At 37.7% G+C, this 26,596-nt stretch overlaps 1 protein-coding gene and 1 long non-coding RNA gene across 3 annotated transcripts; one reads left to right on the top strand and one right to left on the bottom strand.

The window, feature by feature from the left end:
- The first annotated feature begins 329 nt into the window (after positions 1-329).
- LOC148780017 (uncharacterized) lies at positions 330-6,326 on the top strand. Of its 2 annotated transcripts, none has more exons than XR_016043421.1 (2): positions 330-735; positions 3,525-6,326. It is a non-coding gene; the product is annotated as an uncharacterized LOC148780017 (long non-coding RNA). The 2 variants fall into 2 exon arrangements; XR_016043420.1 differs by lacking the exon at positions 3,525-6,326 and adding an exon at positions 833-1,631.
- LOC18434695 (uncharacterized) lies at positions 1,596-18,477 on the bottom strand. The gene is made up of 2 exons (XM_006844758.4): positions 17,786-18,477; positions 1,596-2,145 (listed from the first exon to the last, which is right to left on the bottom strand). The coding sequence occupies exons 1-2, from the start codon at positions 18,395-18,397 to the stop codon at positions 2,059-2,061; spliced, it is 699 nt and encodes a 232-aa protein (XP_006844821.1). The 5' UTR covers positions 18,398-18,477; the 3' UTR covers positions 1,596-2,058.
- Positions 18,478-26,596: the final 8,119 nt, after the last annotated feature.

Below are 26,596 nucleotides of genomic sequence, written 5' to 3'. Positions count from 1 at the left end.
GAAAATACACTCTCCGGCAGTTCGCTCCGGCAATGAAGTCTTTGGCCCACAGCGCTCCGGCAATGAAGTCTTTGGAGCCACAGCGCTCCGGCAATGTAGCACCGCCCTCCAGCAGTGCTTCTTGACATTCTACTCCGACAGTAGTATACTGCGCTCCGGCACTACTCTATTTGGGATCCCCGAATTGATTTGGTTTGTACGGGAAGGGCATTTCTATCCAAAAAATAAAAACATTTTACCTTGGGGGGGGGGGGGGGGGGGGGTTTTGCGAAGAAAGGTTGTTTGGGGGAAAAAAGAGTGAGAAAAGATTGGGGTAGGGGTAAGTTGCATAGAACATTTTACGGTGTTTTTTGTAATTTTCCCAAAAAAAAAATGCTACAAAGAAATGACAGCTGAGCCGTCTCATTTTATAGGATGGCTTGGGATGTCTATGACCTTTGTTTACAAAAGGCAATAGTTCTATTGTGTGCAATCCCTTAAAACATCAGCAAATCAAGTCTTAAAAAATATACACTTTTTTAGTGCCCATTGGTTTGACCCTGGATGAATACGAAGTCTCTCTCTCTCGCCATGACAGTCCTCAGCCACATTACTGCAAAGCAATGCCTGTTCCTGCTGCCTCTAAAATGTGCTTTCTGATGCCAACGGTGGTTTTTTTTATTTTGCAGGCAACTAATGACACAAAGAAATGGCTGATTCTCCAGAAAGTAAGAGAAGCTTTTCCTCATTTAATAGGTACATTTCAAATGTCATCGTTTCTTAAAACATCCTTCCTGATTTCTACCTTCCATTTTTGTTTCAATAAGCAAGTTTGTAATCTGCCCATTTTCAGCTCAACTACCATGAATGCCATAAACAAACATACATGCAGCGAGAGAGAGGGAGAATATAATGCAAAATTTATAGAAAGGCGAAATCATGCTTCTTTGTAATATATCAGTGAACCATTTGATATTTCCCCAAACAAATTAGAACTTGTTTTAAAAAAAAATAGATTTCGTTTATGTATTGGCATTATTACAAAATAAAGGCCACTATTTATTCAAAGCCCTACAATTTATCATTACTAGCCCTAAAACCAACTGTAAAATCAACTTCAAATGAACTAAATCTTCCCAGTATTTTATATATAATCCTCGAACAAGGGATTGCATAGAAAAGCCCACGCCACATCATAACAAGTCACTTCGTTTAACCTATGGTCCGGCTTCATACAATTCCAAGTAAGCTTTCATGATGTTTGCTGGATGATTAAGATGCAGACTCCAGATGATATAGGAGTCCTATTCTCAAGCAAAAGCCCCTTTCTTCCTTTTTGACTGTCCGAATACCTGCTCTACGTTACCCAGAGACTCCTGCTGCTGCTGCTTTTTGCGTCGACATTTACACCCGTTTCAATTACCCAGGGACTCCTGCTGCTGCTTTTTGCATCGACATTTACACCCGTTTCAACACTCCCAGACATGGGGGACATTGAAAATATATTGGAGCACAGGCTGGGTTTGCACCCAGACATTTTGCCAAAGACAACTTGCAACCATGTTCATACAGTCTACTATTGCGCTGGCAAAATTAAGTGTAATAAATATCAGCTATTTATTATATATACATTGAAATTTTATTGGTTACTATAGAATAATAATCATACAAGCACATCCTCCTCGGTGACTTCATTTTAGACTACTGCATTTGGCACTTAGACAGGTACTATAGTCAGACACTCATGCCCGTGTTCATGTAACATTGTAGGTGAGTAACCTCACAGCTGACCAGTGAAAACATCAATATCGCATACTACCTTTCAATCTTGTCTTGCCTCTACTGCCATATCATGCGACTCAAATTACAAGCAAATTTAGTAGCTTATACACAAAGGAGACTAAATTATTAAGGACTATCGAAGCTTGCCAGAAAAATAAATTATAACAGAATCAAAACTTCTCAATGTACTATCAGAAGTAACTTCCAGGTGTAACAATGAGCACTCGACAAAGCGTCATCTTTAAGGTCATAAAGGTGGCATCGTGTTTAGGTCCATTTGTATCCTCAACGGACATATTAAGCAACTCTTAACACAGAGACTTTGCGCCGCGCAGCTACTGCATCCTTCATTTCACTAAGTTGAAGCAAGAGTTGATTTATCCTCTGCACGATCATCAAAGTCAAATTCAGGAGAAAAAATTATCCAATCTATATTTTCCTTTCCCTTAGAATTTCTATCCATTACGAATAACACAATAGCAAAAACTGAAACTAAATTCATTAATTAGACCAAAGACTAGAAGTCAACTAACCAAGAATTCTCTGATGAAAAATTATGAGTAGATAACCATGGATTGTGCGAAGAACAAAGAACTCTGAAAAGCAGTCTTTTTGTTACAATTTGATACCTAAAAATGCAAGTTACATGGTTCTAAGGTCAATGGGCACCCATTGCGTACGCTGCAGCCCTCATTCTTCCGAGACAAAAGAAGCTGGGGTATACAGCTGTTAGCCCCATACTGACATGGAAGGATATATATTACAAGGTTTCGTTCCAAATGAAAAGATATTCCAGTGTCAAGTAACTTATAGAGGTATTCAGAATCTGATGTATGAAACCATTGATAGATCCACATTTTCAAGGGGTAAATATCCCAATAACAAACACTATAAATGGCGGGGTTCTGCATGGTCCCCAATCCAGTGGTCCTGCAAAAAAGAAACAAGAAAGAAAAGAAACAAATGTGGCATAATATCATCCCTATCAACCAATAAGAGAAAAATACCATAATGAGCGTGTGCATGCACGAGATATCCCTAGGTACTCCCAAACTAAGGAATTTGGCAACCAATGTCATGAATATTATCATCCCCACAGTGATATTAAAGAAACGTCCTATATGATGATAAGGCACATTGACCAAGCATCCTCCAATTCTTGGAAACTCAACCTGTACCAAAGTTGACTAAGGAAAATCCTCACATTCTTAGAAACTCGATCTATACCAAAGTTGAATAAGGTCATTTGTATAGTATCCTACTAAGTTTTGACTCTTTTTTTTTTTATAATGTTAACTTCGTATTGCTGTAAGAGGGAGTACAAGTGAAAAGGGAGAAGAGAGGGCCTCGAGTACCCACGCGGCGGGTACCTTGGCCAAAAAAAAATAGGTCCAAAGACCCTATAAAAAAAATCGGCCATGTCCTGCCAGATTACAAGAAATAGAGTGTAGCAAAAAGGGTTTATAAGAGACGCCCGAGGACAGTAAAAAAGGAAGGGTAACTATAGTCCAGGAAAGCCTCTGTTGTAACACCTGCATGTTGACTCTGTAATGAAACCCCCACATAGATTTATATGTGTACAGGGCACATTACCCCACAATTTAAATAATAAGATATACATCCATATTTCTACCCAATCATTGTGCTAGAATGTTCTTTTCCTCTTCTCTTCCTCAAACGTAACAACCAAAAATCTCTATCTCCTGCTCTCACTCTTGAGAAAATACGTTCTGCAGTCTAAAACATTCCCATTATGGTTGCAGTGAAAGAATAAACAAATAGAAGTAAACCTCCCGTCAGGGATAGGAGCTGTCCTCAGAGACCATCTCGGCACTTTCGTGGCCTCAATCTTCAAACACAGCGGCCAGAAAAACTCCATGGAGGCTAAAGCAATAGTCCTCCTGGAAGGTCTGAAACTCACACAACCCCTCCATCTGCATTCGCATGTGGTGGAGGGAGACTCCAAGAACACTATCACCTGGGCACAGTGTCCTTCTTCTTCCCCCCTCCTTGGACTTTGGCACACGTCTTTGATGAAATTGATGATCTTTGCAGGAATACATCGGTCATGTGGATGCATACTTTGAGGGAAGTAAATCAGGATGCTGACTCCCTAGCGAAAGATGCCGCTACAGTTATAATCTAGCTTTTTTGGGTTTTTCCTTATTTTGTGAATCAACCTGTTTTTCTAGGTTGTTGTGCCTCGCTATAACCTCTTAAAAAAGGATTTTGATTCAGCTTTTTGTTGGTTCTATCCCTTGAGCATTCTCGCATGTGGATTGCAAAGGTCTTTTGTATATTCCCTTTTATCAATTAAGTCAACATTATAAAAAAAAAAAACAAATAGAAGTAAATCAAAGGGATTTGACCTCTTGGCTTAACCCTTTGAGAAAAGGGGCCATAGCAGGACGTCCAAAGTGAAGATAAGAAAATGATGCAAGACGTAGCTTACGATTGATAAATGCTGGAAATTTCCCATGTCACATGGGCCACATATGCTCCTTGAGACTCAAGCTCATGACATCCATGTACCAAGTAGAGTCTTTTATCATGGATGCAATTTTTTTCCCTTTTGAAACAATAATAGTATGGTGGGCATACATCCAATTGCACTAAGTGGAGACAAACAGAGACACATACAAGATAGTAGAATGAGTGGAGTAGAAGGCATTTTTTTCCCTTTTATTTTGTGGTGGAGGGGGGGGGGCAGGGGGGAGGGAGGGAGGGAGGGAGGGGAAGAGAGAGAGAAACTCGACAATCCTAGAGTCTCCAACTGTCATGTTAAACCAATGGCTCTTCCTCAAATCTATAATCTCAAGCATCTGCCATCCTCCAATGATAGGGGCTGTAAGAAATCACCCGCCTAATAGTGTGCAGTGACTCACAAACCACTACTAACAACAGTGTCGTTTCTTTGAGGCAATGAGTAAAGCAAGAGCTTCAGCTTCTATCGAATTACCATGCCCTGCTGAACCTGAGTAAGGATATAAAATTACCCCACAGTGATCTCTAACAGGAGATTCAACCCCTGAAGGACCTGGATTGTGAAAGGCGCAACCATCAAAATTTAACTTACAGACCCCTGTCAGTGATGGACCTTGAGGGATCACAGGTCTGGGGGCGTCACCTTTGTTGTTTTTTGAAGCCAAGTACCAGGGGGGGTCACAGATCTCGTAGCCCAAGAGATTATATTTTGTGTATCTCCTTCCACAATAAGTGGTTGGCGAGGAGGGGTTGACAAGCTTGAGGCCAGTGAGGTGTGCCAATGACTCAGCACATTGGGAGTCCGTGTGGCCGATGTTCTTGGAGTAGGAAGCGAGTTGGTTGCCTTGGTGGTCGCTGAAGACTCCACCCACTCCTACCGGGATTTCCGAGGGAGCACCTGTCAAAGTTAAGCTTTGTGAGGCCCACTGGGGGGGAGATCCAGCTCCTAGATCTGGAGACACGAGGCGATTGGGTGTGGAGAATGTCTTTTCATTGGTGGAGGAAGGTTATGGCGGAGACTCCTCTAAAGGTCTTGTGGTTAGAGGCCCAGAAAGCAACCTCCGAGATGATCTTCTGAAATAGGGCCAGAGTTTCACGCTTGGTCCCTTGAAAGATCCTCGCTTTTCTCTCAATCCAAATGACCCTGATCGTGGCTGCCATGGAAGATTTCCAAAGAAGCCTGCCATCATTAGGCCATGGAGTGTCCCATGAAAGGTTTAGGAGAGGGAGGAGTGACCCAGGAAAGGCGAAAGAGTTGGAGTAGAAGGCTCCACAGTGAGGGCCTTTTTAGAGCATGCAATCCAGTTAAAGACTTGCACTTTTGGGGGGCTATGGAGGACCACACCTGAGCTACAATGGTTCTCGGGGAGTGAGGAAAAGAGGGGGGTAACAAGAGTTTTTTATAGAAGGAAGCCACCGTAAGGAACCCGAAGGCGATGGGGTCCACACCAAGCGATCTGGCCCTGAAAAGGCTAGGAAGTTAGAGCAAAAAAGGGAAGACAAGGAGAGAAAATCAATGGTTTTCGGGGTCAGTAAGGGGACGTCTAAAGGATAGGATCCAAACTTTAATGTTGCCCGAGAGGAGCATCTCATTTGCAACTGTAGAGGTTTCGATGGAAGCGAGAGAGAAAAGGGAGGAGAAAAGGTCCCTGAAAGGGGTGTGGCCCAGCCCGAGATCAGATCAGAAGCGGATGCGGTGGCCTTCCCAAGGGTGGAAGTGAATGTTTTTCTGGAAGAGGTTGAGGGAAGATAAGAAATACTTCCAAGCCCCTTATGCTTTGCTCAGTGTTCTCCCTTCCGGCAGCCAAGTATTAGTGGGGATCTTGTACTTACAGAGAATGACTTAGGTCCAAAGAAGGTCGTTCTGTGTAGCTAGGCGCCACCACCATTTGACGACCACTAGATCGAAACCGGCCGATCTAGATCATAATTGGTCAGGCCGATCTGGATCCTGCTGAATATCTGGCCGGTTCTCCTACAGAACCGCCCGATTCAACAAAACCGGATCGTTATGTCAAATAACAGTCCAAACCGGTCGTAATGTTTATTTATAAAGTTTTATGCAATTTTTATTTTTATTACTTTTGTCCTTTATTTTTCAAAGTATAAAATTTCCCGAATCTTATTAGATGGGCCATATATCTCATTGGGAGGGCCCCACGCCCACCCACTCGCTAAAAGGACACATTATGAAAGAAGAGAGCATGGTCTTTTATAATGTGTGAGGCCCCAATCTCTTGCTTGGCATCCTAACGTGGGATAATTCCAAAAGTTCACACATATGCAATACGCAAATCACAGAAAGAAAATAAAGATGGGAGAAGAACCCATATGATGCGAACAATGAACCAAGACAAAATAAGCGCCCCTCAATAGCTCTCTTGTAGCCGTTCTTGAAAAATGCAAACTCGTTCTTTCCCCTCCTCTTTAAACCTCTTAACCTCCCTTTCATCTCTCACAACTCACCTACACTCACCTACAAATCTCTCTCTCTAACTCTCTCTCTCTCTCTCTCTCTCTCTCTCTCTCCAATGGCTTTCTCCAAGCACAAAAGCTCCCTCCCATGCCTCAACCTCCTCCTCACCTACCTAAAACCTCTCTTGTATCCTCACCACCTCTGCCTCCTCCGTCCTCACTGCCTTTTCCCATGACTTATGCTCCTCTTTTCCGTCTTTCACCTAATACGATCTCATCAAAATAGATAGCAAGAGACCCATGAGAAGATGCCGTAATAAATGCAAAAATAAAAAATACTATTATTTTTTGGAAAATTGTTAAAGAGATGAATAATTAAAAATTGTTATACTATGAAGAATATTTTTAGTGGAGATAAAATTTGAGTGAGAGAGAGATTCTTCAACGAGAGCGAGATGAAGAAATTTTGCACAAATATGATCAATTTTAAGAGAGAGAGAGAGAAAGAGATTTATAAAAATCACAATATCACAAAATTAGTATAAAAAATCACTCTCTCTAGTTTCTTTAGTAAAAATTACAAAATGAGCACAAAAGAATTTGTAAAAGTATTGTATCAAAATTGGTATAAAAATTAGTATTAAAATTAATATCAATAGACACCCAGACAAGAAACATCTCAATATCTATGTATTCTTGAAAAATATTGAAGGTCCATAACTCACTAACCCCTTTTTTTTGGAAACTAAAAAAAACACTATTTCTAGGGATTTTTAGTGATTTTTTGAAAAAAATAGGTGGCCCAACTAGGAAATTTGGGGGTCTAGGCCCCAAAGAAGGTGTATAGAGGGGGTTTGGTTGGCCTCAAATTGATCTTAGAAACAATAGTTTTTTTAGAAATACAAATAAAACACATTATCTAAGTCTCCAACACATTATATTTCATACATATGTAAAATCTGAACTTGCCGTTGAGTTACATAGAGTATAAAAAGCCAAATAAAAAGATCAAAAGCAACCCATTTCCCAAAAATACAAGAACAAAAAAACCAAACAAGAAACAAAATAGAAAAAAACCATTCCCATAAGTTTCAGAGATTTTACTAAGATTGGGTCACCCAATCTTAGTAAAATGTCATTAACCACAAACAAAAACCCCACTTATGGAAAATGGGGCACAAATCCAAACATACGCCCAAATGTACAAGAACAAAATCCAAACATAAAAAAAAGAAGTCACATTATTGGTCCTTTTTCAATCAAGAATAGGGGCCACGAATCCAATCCTGAACTTGGAATAATTTACAAGAATAAAAACCAAACAAAAAGAAAGAGAAAAAAAAACTAAACTGAACATTCAAGAATATCATATAAATCATAAGCAAGAGAGTTTACATATATGAACCTTTTAATATGCACTATATCTTAGCTTGAAATGGTGACCTATGAGAGCCAAAAGTCTTTTTTTACAACCAAATCGACCTAGAAAAAGTATCGGATTGATTACTTTTGATTTGGCAATAAATAGAAAACTTCGAAAGAATTTTCGATCTTCAAAACATCTTCTTTTTTTGGAGTTTTTCTCTCTCAAATACAAGAAAACATGTTTTGAAGGGTTGCAACGCCCCCTAAACCATGTTCTCCCATCTTTTTTTTTAATGTATTCACTATTGTGTACTATTCATTTTCCCCCATCTTTGAGGGGGAAAAAGACGATTTATGCCATAGGCACAGGGCAAATTTCCGCACTCTTACTAAAAAGCACGAGGCACTGCCTGGAGGCAGATGCCTAGGTGGGGGACTAGGCACATTACGCCTAGGCACCCCCCCAAACCCCCCATGCGGGCAGGAAAGGCCCCTGGCTGCCTAGGTGGCCGAATTTGCGAACCTTGGTTTGTATGATCATCTCACATGATCTAAGGTATTATACCCTCTAAAGAGGACTCAAGCATGATCCTAACTTAACACTAAAATGATCCATTAGAGTGCTTGCCTCAAAAATATTTCCCCAGATGGGATACACCTATTGTGTTTCTTTACAAATTCCACGCTAAATTACTAAAGGGTGCATCTCCAGATAGTGCTTGCAGAGCCAGCTATATACCATCCAGTAAGGAGGGAGTAACCTGGCACAACTACATAAATGGTGGTGGAAATTCGCTAAGACAACATCCAAATATGGAGGGAGATGATCCAAGCAAAATATAGCACGGAGAATGTTGGATGGCTCCCCATACATCCACTATATCTAGCCTCTGGTGCATGGAGAAGCATTTCCAGCAGTAGGCTTAAGTTCAAGAAAGACACAAGATTCAAAGTAGGCAGAGGTAATCAGATTAGATTTTGGATGTCGGTCGGAGACCAGACCTTGGGGGCTCGCTGGCCTTCTTTCCTATCAATTGCAGCCAACAAAGAGACCATCAGAGTTGGCCCCCTCATTTGAACCCCAGTCTGTAGGAAAGCCCTATCAGAACTAGAAAGTGACTAACCAACATACTCCTCAACTTCCTCCAAGGTTTCCATACAGGGTTGGAGGGGATCAACCATCTGGTTTGGTCCCCAACTCCTTCTGGAAACTTCCCTGTTGCCTCCTTTTACTCCTCTATACCACCTGCTTGAGCGTCCAGGCCCATCTTCAACAAAACTATGGGCTCAGTACCCACAAGGTAAGCCTTTGGTTGGATCCATGCCTACGGCAGGCTACAAACTGCTGACCAACTTTAGAAAGGGGCTTTCATATGCCTAACTGATGGGTCATGTGTATACAAGAAGAGGAGAACATCGCCCACCTATTCTTACACTGGTGAGACCATTTCCCCTCTCTGGTCAAACTTTCTACAGCTCTTTGTATTGCAATGGGTCACTCAACGGTTCATAGAACAGCTACCACCTGTATTGCTATCCCAACCTTTGCCTAAAACTAGTCGCCTACTCTAGGTGTCCTCGGTCTTCATATAGTTATGGTGTGTTTGAAATGAGCAGGATGCCCAAATTTTTTGTGGTCTACAACAGCCCACACATGCTCTTTTCAACCGCATCAAAGTTCAAACTATCTTTTGGGCTAGATATTTGCTGCCTTGCAGCAACTTGGGCACCTCAGCCTTCTTCATTAATTGGGAAAACATTTTGTCCCTTGACCCATGGACTCAAAGCAGTCGGATAACCTGGGTGCCTCCATCACAAGGTTCTCTCAAGTAAACTGTGGATGGCTGCTCCCTCGGGGACCCTAGGCCCTCAGGGTTTGGGGAAAGCCTAGCTAACCATGAAGAAGATTAACTTTTGTCCTTCTCGAGGTTCATTGGCCATACGGACTCCACCGTGGCTGAAACTGCAGCCCTTTTTGGAAGGGACAAAGGGTATCCTCCTTGATACTGTCAACATTGAACACCTGATTATGGAAGGAGTTTCTAGTAATGTTGTAGCGTTGAGAGGCAAGGGAAACCCAAGCCCCTTGGAGACCAGCATACCTCCTTGACCATATAGACGTGTTACGCAAGGCAACTCAGGTCACATTCGGCCATCATTTGAGGGAGGCCAACGTCATGCTGATCTGTTGGCAAGGGAAGGGGCAGCCCATGGAAAATTGACAACACACTCGCTAGCTTGATACCCTCTCTCCCTAACCCTTTCCTCCTCCCATCTCCCCTCACAACTCTTTCTATCTCCTCTAATTCCCTTCACCCCATCTAACCTCTATCTCCTCTAATTCCCTTCACGCCCTCTAACCTCTATCCCCTCTAATTCCCTTCACGCCCTCTAACCTCTATCTCCTCTCTTGCTCCATACTAACCCCCCCCCCTCCCCACAAAACAAAACAAAAAAAAAAAGAAGAAGAAACCCAAATCTCCTCTTTCCCCTGATCTCCACTTTCGTTTTTGGAAAGAACTCTATTGCTAGTAGGCTGCCGTCTTGATGTAAATTTACATTATTGCACTGGTACCCAGTTTGTATAAAACTCCCGGTTTGCGGGTAGCGATATTGGGGATTTTGTACTATAATATACTACAAAGTCAACTATTTCTCAAAAAGTTAAAATCAAACCTTGAACTTATGTGTTTTATCATTTCTGTATTATGAAATTCACTTCACTTGTTTGTGCAATGAGCTAGAGGAGTGATTCATGTAATATGCATGCTTCATTATTCTGTAATTGTTAGTTAAATCTCCGCTTCTAATCTGTTTTAGTTATGATTTTATAATTTCCTTATTGTTCCTTCAAAAAATTTCTAATTTTTTATTTTCTAGCATTTTCAGGGTTTTTTTTTTTTCCATTTTTATCAATTTATTTGTATTTCTCTGATATTTTATTTTAAACAAAATTTGATCACTCAGACCCGTGAGCTGGTCTTCTCAACAAGTCAATGGAAATGTTGCCTCCACCAATTCAATGGCCTGTCCTTGCATACTAACATTAACAAGGAGCACTGAAGGATTTATTTGGTGAAATGGGAGAATGTACATTGCCCAAGGAGTTTGACGGAATGGGGATTCAACATCTAAATGTTGTGAATATTGCGCTCTTGGGTAAGTGGTATTGGAGAACTACAGTGGACGATGATAGTTTGTGAGGAAATGAGGTATTAGGTATATATACAAAGGGTAGGGAGTAACTCTGCCATTGGCTAGTCCAAAGCTTGAACCAGAAAGGAGGTTGTGTTAGGTTTGCAGACAACGTATGGCCCTTGATAGAGCGAACTTGCATAAAAGGATTCATTTAGCCAACCCTAAATAGTTGAGATAAGGCTTAGATGATGATGATGATGGCGAGGGTCAGAAGTATTGGAGGGTGGGTGTGTCTTATACAGTGTTGGGTTTGAGAAGGGGTATCATGTTAGGTGGTAGTGAGTTTAAATATGGTACTAGACATCAGGATGGGAATGGGACTCACATCCGATTTTGGGTAGATCTTTAGTGGGGCAACTTTGGCCTTCTAGGATTAAGCGACAAATAGGTACTCACTTGATACTAGTCCACAGCCTATGTGAAAGTTGGACATATGTGATCTAGCCGATGTATATATTCTTTATTTTTTCTTCTTTTCTCCTCTTTTTCTTTTTCTTTTCTAGCTTAGAACACTCACAAGTAGTCCAATACAATAAATTGACTTAAATTGAAATAAATAAAAATAAATCTGGGATTTAAAACTTGATGCCACTAAAACCTCTCTTTTATTAAGCAAAAAAAACTACAACCGGACTTATTACACCCCACACTGAGTCACCACTTTCCAATGGCGCGAGATCAATGGTCAACCTTCAATCTCAAATATGGGAAAGCAAATAGGTTAAACCCTCCAATGGAACAAGAACTCCTATTAAAGTTAGATCCAAAATTAAGGCTTTACCCCTTTATCACCTAGTTGAGAGAGATAGCATCTCATTACTAAACCCTTAACCCTTTAGGTCATGTGAGAGATGGGAGATGAGAGAGATCTTCTACTATGTGGGGTGTGCCCCTTTCTTTTTGGTATAAGAGAGAGAAAGCTTTATCTAACTATATAGGGCGTGCCCCTCTTCATGATCCAGAGAGAGAGATACTCTACTAGGTGGGGCTAGCCCTTCTATAGGCTTATAGAGAGAGAAGAGAGCGATTAATGTGTTAGAGATATGGGAGAGGGCACCCCCTTTTTTATAGTGCTTCAAGGGGTTTAGAGTTTCTTAGGGTTTTCCATGGCTTGCCTCTTTTTATGAGATTGAATATGCACCATTAATCTTGGGTGACTTGTAGGGTGAGAGATATAAGCCCTCCATCCCATAGATAGGCTATCAAGATCATATGGAAGGTGTTAAAACCTCTATCCCCCATTTCCTAAACTATTTTCCTATCAATTAATTTAAATAAGAAAATATCTATAATAATATTGTGCTTTCTTATTTTCATGCACAAACCTTCTCACACTTTCCTAATTCAATTTCAAAGATTCCTTCAAACACAGTTTCTAAAACGCAAGCTTTCTTCACTCTCAAGCCATGAGCTTGATACAACAAAGAAAAAGTTCCATAAGGTGGGGCGTGCCACCCTTGGGGGCACTTCATGGGCCCCACCAAATTGTCATGGCAGGCCCATATATATATTTGGGCCTCCCATGCAATATTAAAATTATTTAAAATAATTTATGATTTTTAGAAATTCATAAAATCCAATTTGAATAATTAAATCAATATCTCTGTTTTTATAAATCCAAATTTCATAAATAAAATAGTCAGAGATTCAGAAAAATTCAAATAACAATTCTAAAAATCATATAACATTAAAACAAACATAATTGAATACTTTTGATGGGAAAAAGATCCATATGTTATAGGAATAAATAAATAAAATACTAGGGTACTCCACCTTCTACTGTAGACTACGGTCCACACTTGCTTTTTCAAATCGACCCAGTGTTGCCCATGACCCACAGTCTATGTAGGGGCTCATTAGTGGGTCACCAAAGTCTAGCCCATGGGCAAGGGGTCATAATTCCAATATGTGGATTTCAGGTTCTCCCTTAGAGGCGTACCAAAGTCACCTAGACCTCATGCAACCACAGCTTTATAGTACATAAGGGTAATCTCTCGCACACGCACAAGCTTCACCCTGAAAGGTGGTTCGCTTGCTCGAAACGGCTATCATATGTGAATGTCATGTGATGGTATGTGTATGAGGCTTTGGCTCCCGTTTTTGAAAGCCTCCATCACACACAAGGGCCACACAGTCCATCGGCTCACTCATCCGGGCATACTCCGACCTCATCAAGGGATGACCCATTATAACCGTTATCGATTTATTATCTATGCTCAAGTAACATGGGTTTTTCCCAACTGACTAGCCTAGCTTATCAAGCTCAGTCCGGTATCAACAAACATCATTTGCTTAGTATGGTCCACACAGGACCACACTCCCACTGAGTTCATATTCCATTCAATCAAAAGTTCAATTATAAGCACTCATAAGGCCTTTAATGGCCACACACATCCAACACTGTGCAATGCACAAGCAATTCTAGATAGTACTTTCGGATATCTAATTTTAAATTGAGAAAATCTATTTTTTTACAATAAAAAATATCAATTAGAAAGTCTCAATTAAACGATAAAAAAGTTCCATATTCCTTATTTTCACTGAAAAATAAAAAACTTCATGGATACAAATAATTTGAAATTTTATTGAACATTTATCTTTGTTCTAACAAATAGGAAAAAATGAAAAAATTTAAATTATAACGATTCCAGTTGCTATTCCATAACTCATTCCAACTCATCGTCTACAAGCACTGGATTTGAATTTTCAACTAGTGCAAATTACAAACCCATCAACCATTGAAGCTTTCATTAGAGTGATCGTACCTATCACTAGTAATGTGCAACCAACTTCCCATTTTCATGACTATTACTAGATCCCTCTAACCATACCTTGGCTTTCCATAACACAAAGGAAGCCCCAAAAAATCCAAGAAGAGATCCTCACCTGAAAATGAAGTATGTCGCCAAAAGAGCCACTTCTTCCACATTTAGATAATTTCCCATGACTGAAGATTTCTCAAAGTTCACCTTTTCACAGAAAATCAATTGAAACCATCTCAATACGATCCCCAAACTTTCAGTTCAGTCGACCATGGCAACACAAAACATCAAAGTATCATCAGTATATTACAAATATGAGATCATGAAGATCCTTTAACTCATTCTAAGCACTTCAAAAGTCCAAGCTTGATCTAACACTACTAATCATTCCACTTAATGCTTTTCCACCAGCATTAAGAGGAAGGGGACAAAGTGGCACCCTAGTGGAGCCAACATGAGCATTTGAAAAATCTTTTTGGCGCTCCATATAAAGAAGGCGAATATGGAATACATATACCCGTTCATTTCCTCTGTTTATTCCCAACCCTATTCTCCACAAAATTCCAGAACTCCACATGGTCAAAGGGACAAAGGCCGTCTAAAGATCATGAATTGATTCATAAACTTAACAAGCCACTTTTGGCCTCATGGTCTTGATTACTTCATCACTTTCTATTTCAAATTGGATTATGAATTGATGGCAAGTAAATAACTACTCCATTTCATATCCTTCTACTCCCAATGAAAATTTTTTGATTCCATTTTAAAAATGGATCTTCAGTTCCCTCAAATTTACTTATATTGCGAGCGCCAATAAATAAAACAAGAAAGATTTCTCTTGGAAAAGAGGGCAAGGGAGAAAGTGAAGTAATCTTGTCAATACAAAATTCACTTAATATTGGCGAAGGAGGCTAAACATCGGTAAATTGATATATATATATATAGGTAAATTGATTTATATATATATATATATATATATATATATATATATATATATAGATATAGATATATATATATATATATATATATATATATATATATATATAAAGTTTATATAAGGTTGCAACCTTAAAATGTAGAGTCATATATGCACCTCAAAACTCTATCGGAAATGTTGTTTTAATGTTCAATAAACCCTCTAATCGACAATCTCGACATTGAGATGTATGAATATGAAAAAAAAAAAGTCTTGAGTTCCGAAAATAGTATTTCTTGCAACACATTATCTAGACTGTCCATTTTCAAGATTTTCATATATTTATAGATCTACTTGATTTTAACCATTTTTGGAATTTAAAATTTTCTAATTAGGTATGAAAATAGATTTTAAGATAAAACTAAGAATTTTTTATAACCAAATTACATGCTATGATAAAATTTTAAGGTGCACCTTAATTGGATTGTTTAAGGTTGCATCCTTATAGAAACCGCACCTATATATATATATATATATATATATATATATATATATATATATATATATATATATATGGAAGATACTACTGTTAGCTTGTGGGCTAACAGGAAGATATGAGTCCAACGGCCCAGATTGAATCTGGGCCGATTTGACGGTCATGACCTCATTTTGTGTTTGAATTTTATTTATTTTTCTACAAATCCAAATCACTTGAAATTTTAGACGTGTATTCTTCTCATCAAGGCGCACCTAATAAAAATATTTAAAAAACAATTTGAAAAAAAATATTGACCAAAACACCCCGAAAACATTTCAAGGATATTTTAGTCAATTTATTTCATGTAAAATATTTTTTTGATATTTTTATTAGATTCTCCTACTTTTTGAAGAACACACGCCTAAAATTTCAAGTGATTTGGATTTGTAGAAAAAAAATTAAAATTCAAACACGAAATGAAGTTGTGACCGTCAGATTGGCCCAGATTGAATCTGAACCGTTGGGCTCATATCTTCCTGTTAGCCCACCGGCTAACAAAAAGATTTTCCATATATATATATATATATATATATATATATAGAGAGAGAGAGAGAGAGAGAGAGAGAAAGGAAGAGACAAAATCCACAGTGTATATACATGTATATATAACTTATTATGTTACATATTTACAAAAATATCATCTCAATTCATCCTATTTCATCATATCCGAGATGTGATATGCGTCCGAAGGATGAACCGGATGTGGACCGTATCAATAATATTTCATTCTCACCATTTGTGATTTATTCCACCCATTCAATAGCTGTAACAAACCATGATTTTGAATAAGAGGAGAGATTTTAAGAAAGGGCAGATCTATTCACTCTATCAATAACTGAGCCTAATCTGATGTATCATAAGGGGTTTGCCTTTTATATTCATTCTTATAGGTTGCATAAAAAAAATTCTTGAATGAGGTATTCAACTCCAGTGATGAATCAGAAAGGAAACCGTTATTTTACATATATACATATATATATATATATATATATAGAGAGAGAGAGAGAGAGAGAAATCAGAATGGAAAACCATGATTCATGTAGCCGACCCCAATTAATTGGGAAAAAGCTAAAATGATGATGATGATATATATATATATAAAAAGAGAGAGAGAGAGAGAGAGAGAGAGAAGTTGGCACTTAGGTGATGTTCACTTTAATAGGTTCAGTACATGTCTACGAGAGCCCAAGAAATGCAGCAAAGGTTTCAGCGTCCCAATGGACCTCCTACACGATATTTAAAAGAGTTGACAATCAGTGGGCAGGCAAGCTGAGAGGAACTGGACAACTACTGCAAATTGCTCAATGGAAAAGTTCAACCTTGGTAGAAACCAGGCTTGCCTACCAAAAGGATCTCTTCATATGCAGGAAAGAAAATTAGGAAACAGACGACAATTCCTATGTATCCAATCATATTATGTTTGTGAAGACTTGAGTCACACCCAACTTTGGAAACATCTTTAAGTACAAATCAGAGACTCACTATTCCTTACTTTTCTTGTCCTTCATTTTAATTTCAGAGGAAAGAATGTGTCCTATCCTAGGCGTAATATCCAAACTCTACTTGTCTATAAGATGAACAAGCCTTGATTTTAACGAGCAGAAAAATATGAAGATTGCCAAAACACTCTACAAGACAAGGATATGATGAATTGATATATGACTATCATTCAGGAATCCAAAAAGCATCCCCCGGAATACCTCTAATTAATGTTACCATGAAACTACCTCTAATTCATTACCAATAGCAAAATAGGAAGCGTCAAACAGCGAGCTCTCGGTTGCGGGCATTTCTTTTTCTGGATTCTAGGCCTTTAAATTGGGTTCCAGGAGCAATTCCAATCCTTGGCACTCCTATGTTATTACTCATGGCAATTGTTTTAAATCTCAGGCTTGAGTCAGGACACGCTACAATCACGAGTCCAAGTGAGGGAGGTAGACTTGGCCGAGTCTTAACAAATATAACAGCAACAGGCCAACAGCTTGAGAACAAGTAAGACTCTGCCAGTTCCCAAGGATTTGCACTCGGCAGGGTGCTGGGTCCGAGTGACTCCTGAATTTGGAGGGTTTTAAATACATTGTTCATGACAAAATGCAAAATTTTTCACAAGTTTCAAGACTGTAAGGAGGCAGCTAATACCTCAGTGTCAGTCTATAGTAATCTTAGTACACTAGAAAAATAGCACAGAGATGAAAGGTTAAGCTAAACTATAATTGAAACAGGCATTTCCATATTATCAGCCAAAAAAGAATAGAACCAAAAAAACAAAAAGGAAAGAGAAGACCATATACTATACAAGGTAGAAGCGATAATAATTAAGTAACAATGCAAGGTAGCAGTAAGTACCTGATCATTTTGGAGAATTTGGAGAAGCAAAAGGTTGCTCCTTCTTCTCTCACGCTGCCATCGCCATCCGAGGAATGCTGCTGCTGTTCCCAAACCCAATATGGCAGCAGTGGCAGCAGCAGCCGATGAGGAAGGAAATAACCAGAGATAATGATGCTTCTCCGGCTTCTGATGACATTGAAGCTTTGAGAGCAACAAATCAACAATTCCTCCTCCGCCACCACCGAGGTTCACCAACTCCTTCCACCCTTCTTTCTTCTCACACTCAGCTGCAGAAGCAACCCCTCTCTGCTCCTCTTCTCCTCCTCGTTGTCGCTCTTGGGTGCCACTGGCAGGTAGCTCTTGTATGTCGATTGCGTCGATCGGGAGGCCTTCATGGCTGCTCGGAGGGAATACTGAGTAATAAGGGCAGTCGCCTTCATGCTGCTCCTCTGGAAAAAAGGGAGGAAGGAGAGGGGAAGCATGGAGAGCCTCCTTCCTCTCTTCCTCCTCCACCTCCCCATCCGATGACGATGTTGGCGGTGATTCTTCTGCCATTACTTGTTCCCAATCGTTGAAAGGTCCTCCATCTCCTCCATCGCCGAAGCGGCCGTTGCTGCTTCTATCAGCCATGTCTCACTCCAAGCATTCTGAGAGTAAGAGGGAGGAAAGGGAAGCTGCTTTGTGTATTACAAATTTTTTCTTTGATTTCTATTTCAATGGAAGAAGAGGAAGAGGAGAGATGCGCGCCGTCGCGGTCCGTCCGCTCGGTGCTCACGACTGCAAAATAGGGATTGGAAATGAGTGAATGAAGGAAGGAGAATAAAAATCGTGGTGGAGTGCGTGGCGAGGATGGATATTTTGGGGGATATTTTCAAGGAAAATTGTTTCATGCGAGCTGTACCACTTAAAGATACATCCAAGTAGGTGTTCCATCTAGAAAACAAGGGAAATTTTCGTTAAATATATTTTAATTTTAAAAAAATCGTATAAAAATTTCAACTCCTAAACCTCGTATACATTTTTTTTTTTTTTTTCTCAATTTTCAGTATTTTTTAGACAAAAGAAGTCATTCTACCGTGATGCATTGTGACCATGACGGTAATTTAAATACTATTATAAATAAAATTAAAATTACAGTATTTTTAGTACCGTAGAAGTACCGTAATATAACATCTATTACGGTACTTTAACTACCGTAATACTTTAAAATAATATTAGGGTAATTTAAATATCATGAACAACTCAACACGAAAGATTTTTTACTCTCTCGAGTCTACTATTTATTTACTCCCTCGACAAAAATCCACGCTAGTTGTAATTTTTCAAATCTTAAATTTTTAGGATATAATCTCTACTTAATTTTTATATGGTTCTCAAAATTTTAGAACGAAAACACGCTTTAATAGGTGTTTTTGAGAGAGAGTAGATCCACATCGTGCTTCCATGGGAACATGGATTTTTTAAAATAAGTAGCCCTGATATTAGCTTTGTTTGAAACTTTTTAAACCATTACCGTAATACTTTAATGAATTATGTAGGTGTGATGTTTTCAGTATTTAAAGAATTTATGTAGAATATTTGTCACCATATTATAGTTAAAGTATTTAATGAATAAATTTATATAGTATATTTTTTTTTGGTTGTAATAAGTAGGTGGGATGTTTCTTAAAATATTTCTTAGGTAGATTTATATGGTATATTTTTTTGGTATATACTAGTTAATTATGTATTTAATATTAGATGATTGGATGAGAGTCACGAGGCATCTAAATTAATTGACTCAATTATATTCGTCTAATAGAGTTTTTATGGATGAATTAGTTATGGGAAAAGTTTATATAAGGATGCAACCTTATAATGTAGAACTACGGATGCACTTCAAAAATCTATCAGAAAAAGTAGTTTTAATGTTGACAACCCTTTGATTGATCATCTCGACATCGAGATGTATGATTATGAAAAAAAAAGATTTTAGGTCTCATAAATAGTGCATTTTACAACATATTATCTACGCCGTCCATTTTCAAGATTTTCATATGTTTATAGATCTACTTGATTTTAACCATTTTTTAAAATTAAAATTTTATAATTATATATAAAAATAGATTTTGAGATAATCCTAATAACATTTTACATCAAAATTATATACCATGATAAAATATGACGGTGCACCTTACTCCTATACCTACATATGCATCCATATGCAAACTGCAGCTATTAGTTATTGATAGCTTTGATATAGTTTTTACTTTTTAAAATTTTAAAATTTCTAATATTATAAATTTATTTGATTTTTTTACTTCGATTTTTTGAGCCTAATCCGATATATTAGCGATATCTTTATATGAAGTATTTTTGCTTATCTGTATTTTTTACCCAATTTTTTCATCCGACTTTTTAAGATAAAAATAATTTATTTCCAATTTTATGGTGAGCTGATTTATTTATAGTCTCCGACTTGCTAACTATGCTCATGACATACAATCTTGTTGCAAATACGTTGCTTCCTAATAATATTAATATGCAAAGAAAAGATTTTATTAGGGATGTTTTGGCTTTAGAGTGGGGAATCAATAGGGCGGGTCCGATTTCGAATATACAATGAAAACGGGTTGGTTGTCTTACAAAATCATCTGATTTTGTCAGGACTTGGCCAATCTAGCCTTACCTTTCATTTTTTATTTTTTATTTTTTATTTTTATTTACCAATACACTTGGCTAGATCATAATTCCAAACGATTTTCGAGATGGGTGATTCATGTCATTCATCTACCTTTTTAAACATTGGATTTTCAAATCTCATTTGCGTTAGTTTTTAAGTATTGTATTATTTTTTTAGAATCAAATTTTGCAATGAAGGATCGAGATTGATTTGCAAGCCATCACTCCTCCTAGACCCAGTATTTTTTCCTTGGTTTTAAGATGCGGCTAGGGGTGCCAATGGACAGGGCCTACCCGTGGGCTTCCGGACAGGGCCACCTAACAGCCCTCCAGTGGGCCGGTATTATCAGGTCCCTAGCAGGCTCCTGGTCGGGCAAGGCCGTTTTTGACGTAAACGGTTATCGGGCCAGGCTTGATAAGCTCAGAATTTTCCATCAGGCCAGGTTGTCCCAAATATCATCAAATTGATCATCTCGACATCAAAATGTATGGATATGAGAAAAAAATGGATTTTAAGTTTTGAAAATAGTATATTTTGTAATGCATTTTTGGACTGTCGATTTTCAAGTTTTCATAGACATATCGATCTACATTATTTTTGAAGCTTTAAACTTTATAAATAAAGATGAAAATATATTTTAAGGCCATCACACAGTTTTTCAATATTGAAACTGCATGTCTCAAGACTATTTGAAAGTAGGCTATAATTTGATTGTTTAGAGCCTAGGCTCTATACAAACCGCACCCATATATATATAACTTTCCAATGCAAAAATATGTACGGAAGGACATTGCTTCCCTACTCCATTTATTATGGTCAAAGGACTCAGTCAAGCTGTAATTTTAGGAGTCCCTTTTCTCACTTTATTATATCCAGTTACGGTTTCCCATACAGGCCTTGAAACAAATATACATGGTACACCCATTAGATTTGAATTTCTTGATAAACCAAGAATTAAAGAAATAAATACTGTTAAACAAAATATCAAAAATAAAGAAAGCTTCTTAGGATCATTACAATTAGAAATCAAACATAAGATTATAAGCGAAAACCTCCAATCTGCTGAAATAATACAAAAAATACAACATCTTAAAAATATTATTGAAAAAGAAATATGTAATGAATTACCCAATGCATTTTGGCATCGAAAACAACATATAGTAGGATTACCATATGAAACTAGTTTTGATGAATCAAAAATACCAACTAAGGCTAGGCCAATCCAAATGAATACCGAACTATTACAAACATGTCAAACAGAAATAAATAATCTACTCAATAAGAAATTAATACGTCCAAGTACTTCTCCTTGGAGTTGTTCTGCTTTCTATGTTAACAAAAATGCTGAACAAGAACGAGGTGTTCCTCGACTAGTCATCAATTATAAACCCCTTAATAAAGTTTTAAAATGGATACGATATCCTATTCCAAATAAAAAAGATCTATTAGATAGATTATTACATGCTGTAATCTTCTCCAAATTCGATTTAAAATCCGGTTTTTGGCAAATCCAAATAAACGAAAAAGATAAATATAAAACAGCCTTTAATGTTCCCTTTGGACAATACGAATGGAATGTTATGCCATTTGGATTGAAAAATGCTCCATCTGAATTTCAGAAAATTATGAATGATATATTCAATCCCTTTTATAAATTTATGATTGTTTACATTGATGATATTTTAGTCTTCTCTGAATCTATAGAACAGCATTTCAAACACTTACATACTTTTATCCATTTAATAAAGACATCTGGTTTAGTGGTCTCCTCCACTAAGTTAAATTTATTTCAAACAAAAATACGATTCTTAGGCCATAATATAAATCAAGGCACTATCATCCCAATTGATCGCTCAATACTTTTTGCTGATAAATTCCCTGATAAAATCTTAGATAAAACTGAATTACAACGCTTTCTAGGATGTCTAAATTACATAAGTGATTTTTACCAAAATCTTGCTTTAGATGCAAAACCTCTTTATGATCGCTTAAAAAAGAATCCTCCCCCATGGACTGATATTCATACTTTAGCTGTTCAGCGTCTTAAACTTAAAGCTAAAGAACTTCCATGTTTAAACCTCATTGATCCTGTTGCATTTAAAATCATTGAATGTGATGCTTCTGATCTTGGCCTTGGAGGCATTCTAAAACAATCTCTTAATAATTCTAAAGAACAATTAATACGGTTCACTTCAAAAGCTTGGAATCCGACTCAAAGGAATTATTCCACTGTTAAAAAGGAACTACTTGCTATCATCCATTGTGTTTGCAAATTCCAAACCGATATTCTCAATCAACATTTTCTCATACGCACTGATAGTAAAGCTGCAAAAGATATTCTGCAAAAAGATGTCCAAAATCTTGTTTCCAAACAAATTTTTGCTCGATGGCAAGCAATTTTATCTGCCTTCGACTTTTCCATTGAACATCTGCACGGTTCTTCGAATTCCCTTCCTGACTTCTTAACCCGTGAATTTTTGCAGGGGGGACCTTATCCATCATCCTAAAGAAGACAACAGGACGAAATCATTTCGCCCCACAGTTTTCTCTTCCAAAGGTTTGCACATCTCTAAACATATTACTGATACAAAAATGAATCCTTCTTCCAAAGGCAAACAGCCAATGGATCTAATTCAAAGCAATAGATATGGGCCTCTCATGCCCAGTCATTCTTCTCTTGACCTAACCCCTATGTCACCCTTAAGGTCTACAAATGTACCAGAATACATAATCCAATCTCCTCCACAAAGTCCATTTGTTACCCCAAGTCCAGCATTCACCCCAGCATCGTATCCCAATAAACAAACTTCAAACTCTCCCAAGTCAGTATATACTGATATTGCTTTCCTACCAGAAACTATCATCTCAGACAACCATATTGGCTTAGACCCATGCAAAATAGCTCCCCTATATCTATCCAACCATATGAACTCTTCTTATGGAATCAAAACCCGAGAATGGTATGAAGCCATACTTATGGAGACTGGTTCAGTTTCCATAGTACATTTCTACCAAGAAAATACCAAAATATTTGCATATTCAAAATTGCAAATCAAAAGGTTACTTTCATATGAAGATTGGGGCTGCAATCCCAATCAAGGGAAGAAGCTTCTCAATCCAATATTCCAATATAAATCATATAAGTATAGTGAATATATTGAAGCATGGCACAAAGTCTTTGCTTACCAAAATCAAAATAATACACACTCCTGGTATATCCAATTCAAATTCCCTATCCTTGAGAGATTCCCTAGCTGGTTCCGACATTGGTTCCTAATCTGGGGATCCTTAACCCAAATAATGCCAGAGCCATTTCAAGCCCTACAAACCAAATTTGTTGAATATAATACTTGCACTGAAACCGATGATTATCACCTTTATTTCATGGCCATCTACCAAATTCCCTGGATTCTCAAATGGGAATATTCAATCTCTGAAAATAATACTCTTGACTATACTTACATTCCCCAACTTGGCAAAACTGTGAAGGTTAAATGGTGGGATATCTTCAATACTAATCCTGCTACTTTACCTTTGAAAAGAATACCTCCACAACCCACAACCTTCAACTCTGCTACATATAATACAGTCAGTCTCCCTACTTTCTCAGCCTATCTCAAAAGGTTGAAACAGTCAAATCCCAATGCTACATTTGAGGAAATAGAGCAAACATTGCTCCATGTTTTCACCCCCAATAAAGCCGTACCAACATCATCAGAAGAAACAGTCCAATCAGGAAATCCCCTGTTGGATGATTTCAGCCAAAGGCCCACAGAATGACCCGACCCGGTGGTCCAGTTCCTTCTTCAGCAATGATATGACTACACCAACAGTGACACCGACAGTGATAAGACTACTACAGCACATAATATTCTCTTTTCAATAAAGAAAAAGCATCCCTCTACAGGAACGATTCCTTCTGCACAAACGACAAAAGCCACGTTGCACTCCCTCTACAGGAAAGAGCACTCCCTCTACAGGAAAGATTCCCTCTTCAGAAGACGACAAAGGCCACGTCACATAAAAGACAACCTTGTTCCCTTTCAGGTCCTTTCAGGTCACATCAACCAATAGCCATCAGCAAATCAGCGATAGCCACGTATCATCTCCTTATCTTTACGATGCCTTCTCCAGCAAGCAAACAATCCTGAGCCACAACTTCCTTCAGCCAATCATATCCCTTCCTTCGTCGGCAAGCAATTAACACCAGCCACTCGTTGAAGACCAAACCCTCTATAAATACCTCTTCAGCTAAGAAGAATTCAGAGCATCAAGGATATCTTCCAGCATACCAGCAGACGATCTCAGCAGCAGCACAGCAGCACAGTCATAGCAGCACAGTCTATTTTAGATCTAGATCTTCTCATACTTTCTCTCTCATAAGATCTCTTCTCTTCTTCTTACCTTCTTCTCTTCTCAATCTTTATCAAAGAAAGGTCATCGACGACTGTACTTCATAAAGTCGGTAACCTCCATAACTTTTATGTGTGATTATGTGTGATTGTAATCAGTCCTCTTTACCTTCCTATTTACCTTCCGAATGGAGGAAATTCGCAAGCCTGTGTATTTGTAATCAGTGAGTAATACAGTTCAAGTTAGTTTTTACTTTGAGTAATGCAGTTCAAGTTAGTCTTTACTTTCAAAATTTTTGATTATACTCATACTTCTTGGATTGTCTTTGACATTTCTGTATTACCAATTATTGTTATAATATTTGCATTCCTTTATTACGTTTCTATACTTCAGCAGTTAATAACCTATAATACTACAATCTTTTCTTACTTATTATAAATTCCGCATTCCTTTAATTTCCTTACCAGTTTAATACTTAGGGAGATTCTTGGGCTAAAATGGTATCAGAGCCAACCCTGTATTAGAGATCTCATAGTATTACCAGTTTTGCTATCTTAAGAAACTTAAGAAATTTATCCATTAGAGAAAGTTGGTCCGAGTGTTAAGACACGAGACGAAAAAGTCTTATGCAAAGTACCGCCAAGGCCGAGGAAGAGCCGTTAGGGAAAACGCTGGACTTTTGGTCGTCCTGAGTTGTCATTATCCGCAACCTAATAATGGAGAAATTTATTAAGAATCTAACAGATACCTCAACTAGTAAGACTAATAGAACTCTAAGAATTAAAAACAAAGAAGAACTTGTGATAAATGATATTGAAAATCAAATCCAGAACTGGAACATACCCAAGGTTCCCATATCTGATATTTACAAAAAAGGTACGTTCGACCTTAAAGTCGGATATGCCATAAAAACAGTAGAAGAAACTCTTTCTGTTACTAGTAATCAAGAGGATTTCCAATTACTATCCAAAAAAATATTACAAGTTCATCAAAATAAGAATTATAAATATTTACATATAGGATTAATACAAGTAGCAGTTAAACCACTCACTAGACTAGGACTAAATAATTCTATACTAGTTTGTTTAAGAGATACTAGACATAACAAATTCTCAGATTCATTACTAGGAATGGTAGAAACTAGTTTATGCAGTGGGCCAATATATTTCAATTGCTTTCCAAATTATTCTGTATCATTAACAGACCCAAACATATTAAATGTTTTATCTTTAAATCTTAAAACACAAGGATTTGACATGATGACAGGTTCACAAAATATAGCCATTATTTATAGGATATATTATAAGGTAATGAATACATTATGCCCTAATATACTCCAAATAGACAATAAGGGACAAACAATATTTTTTCAAACCAATATAGAAAGATCAAATACGATCATACCAAAAACAATATCATGGTCTGATATAGTCTTACCCCATACTTGGGCTATTCATAATAACAACCAACCATCATCACAAAATCCTATCCAGAACATCCCAGACAGAATTTCAGAATATACAGATAGAAATGTTGAAATCCAATTTACTAATAATAGTCTTTTAAATAAGACATCCATATCAGAAACCATAAGCAACCATTCTTTTAGAGACTTAGAACCTCCACGAAAATCCGTTACAACTTATGATCGGAATTCTCATATATCAGCTACTCCAATTTCAAAACCACAGTTAGAAGGGTTTTTACGCACGTCTGATAATATTATTATACCTCAATATGAACAAGCTGAATCAGGATTTATCCAAGTGCTACAAATTGAAGAAACATTCACAAAGGAAGATATTATAAATGAT

The sequence above is a fragment of the Amborella trichopoda genome, chromosome 10 (genome assembly GCF_054954075.1).
Source record: "Amborella trichopoda isolate Santa Cruz 75 chromosome 10, AtrichopodaSantaCruz75HAP2 v2.0, whole genome shotgun sequence".
Taxonomy (NCBI): Eukaryota; Viridiplantae; Streptophyta; class Magnoliopsida; order Amborellales; family Amborellaceae; genus Amborella; species Amborella trichopoda.
Note: the sequence above shows the minus strand (reverse complement) of the source record. Positions and strands in the feature narration are given on the sequence as shown.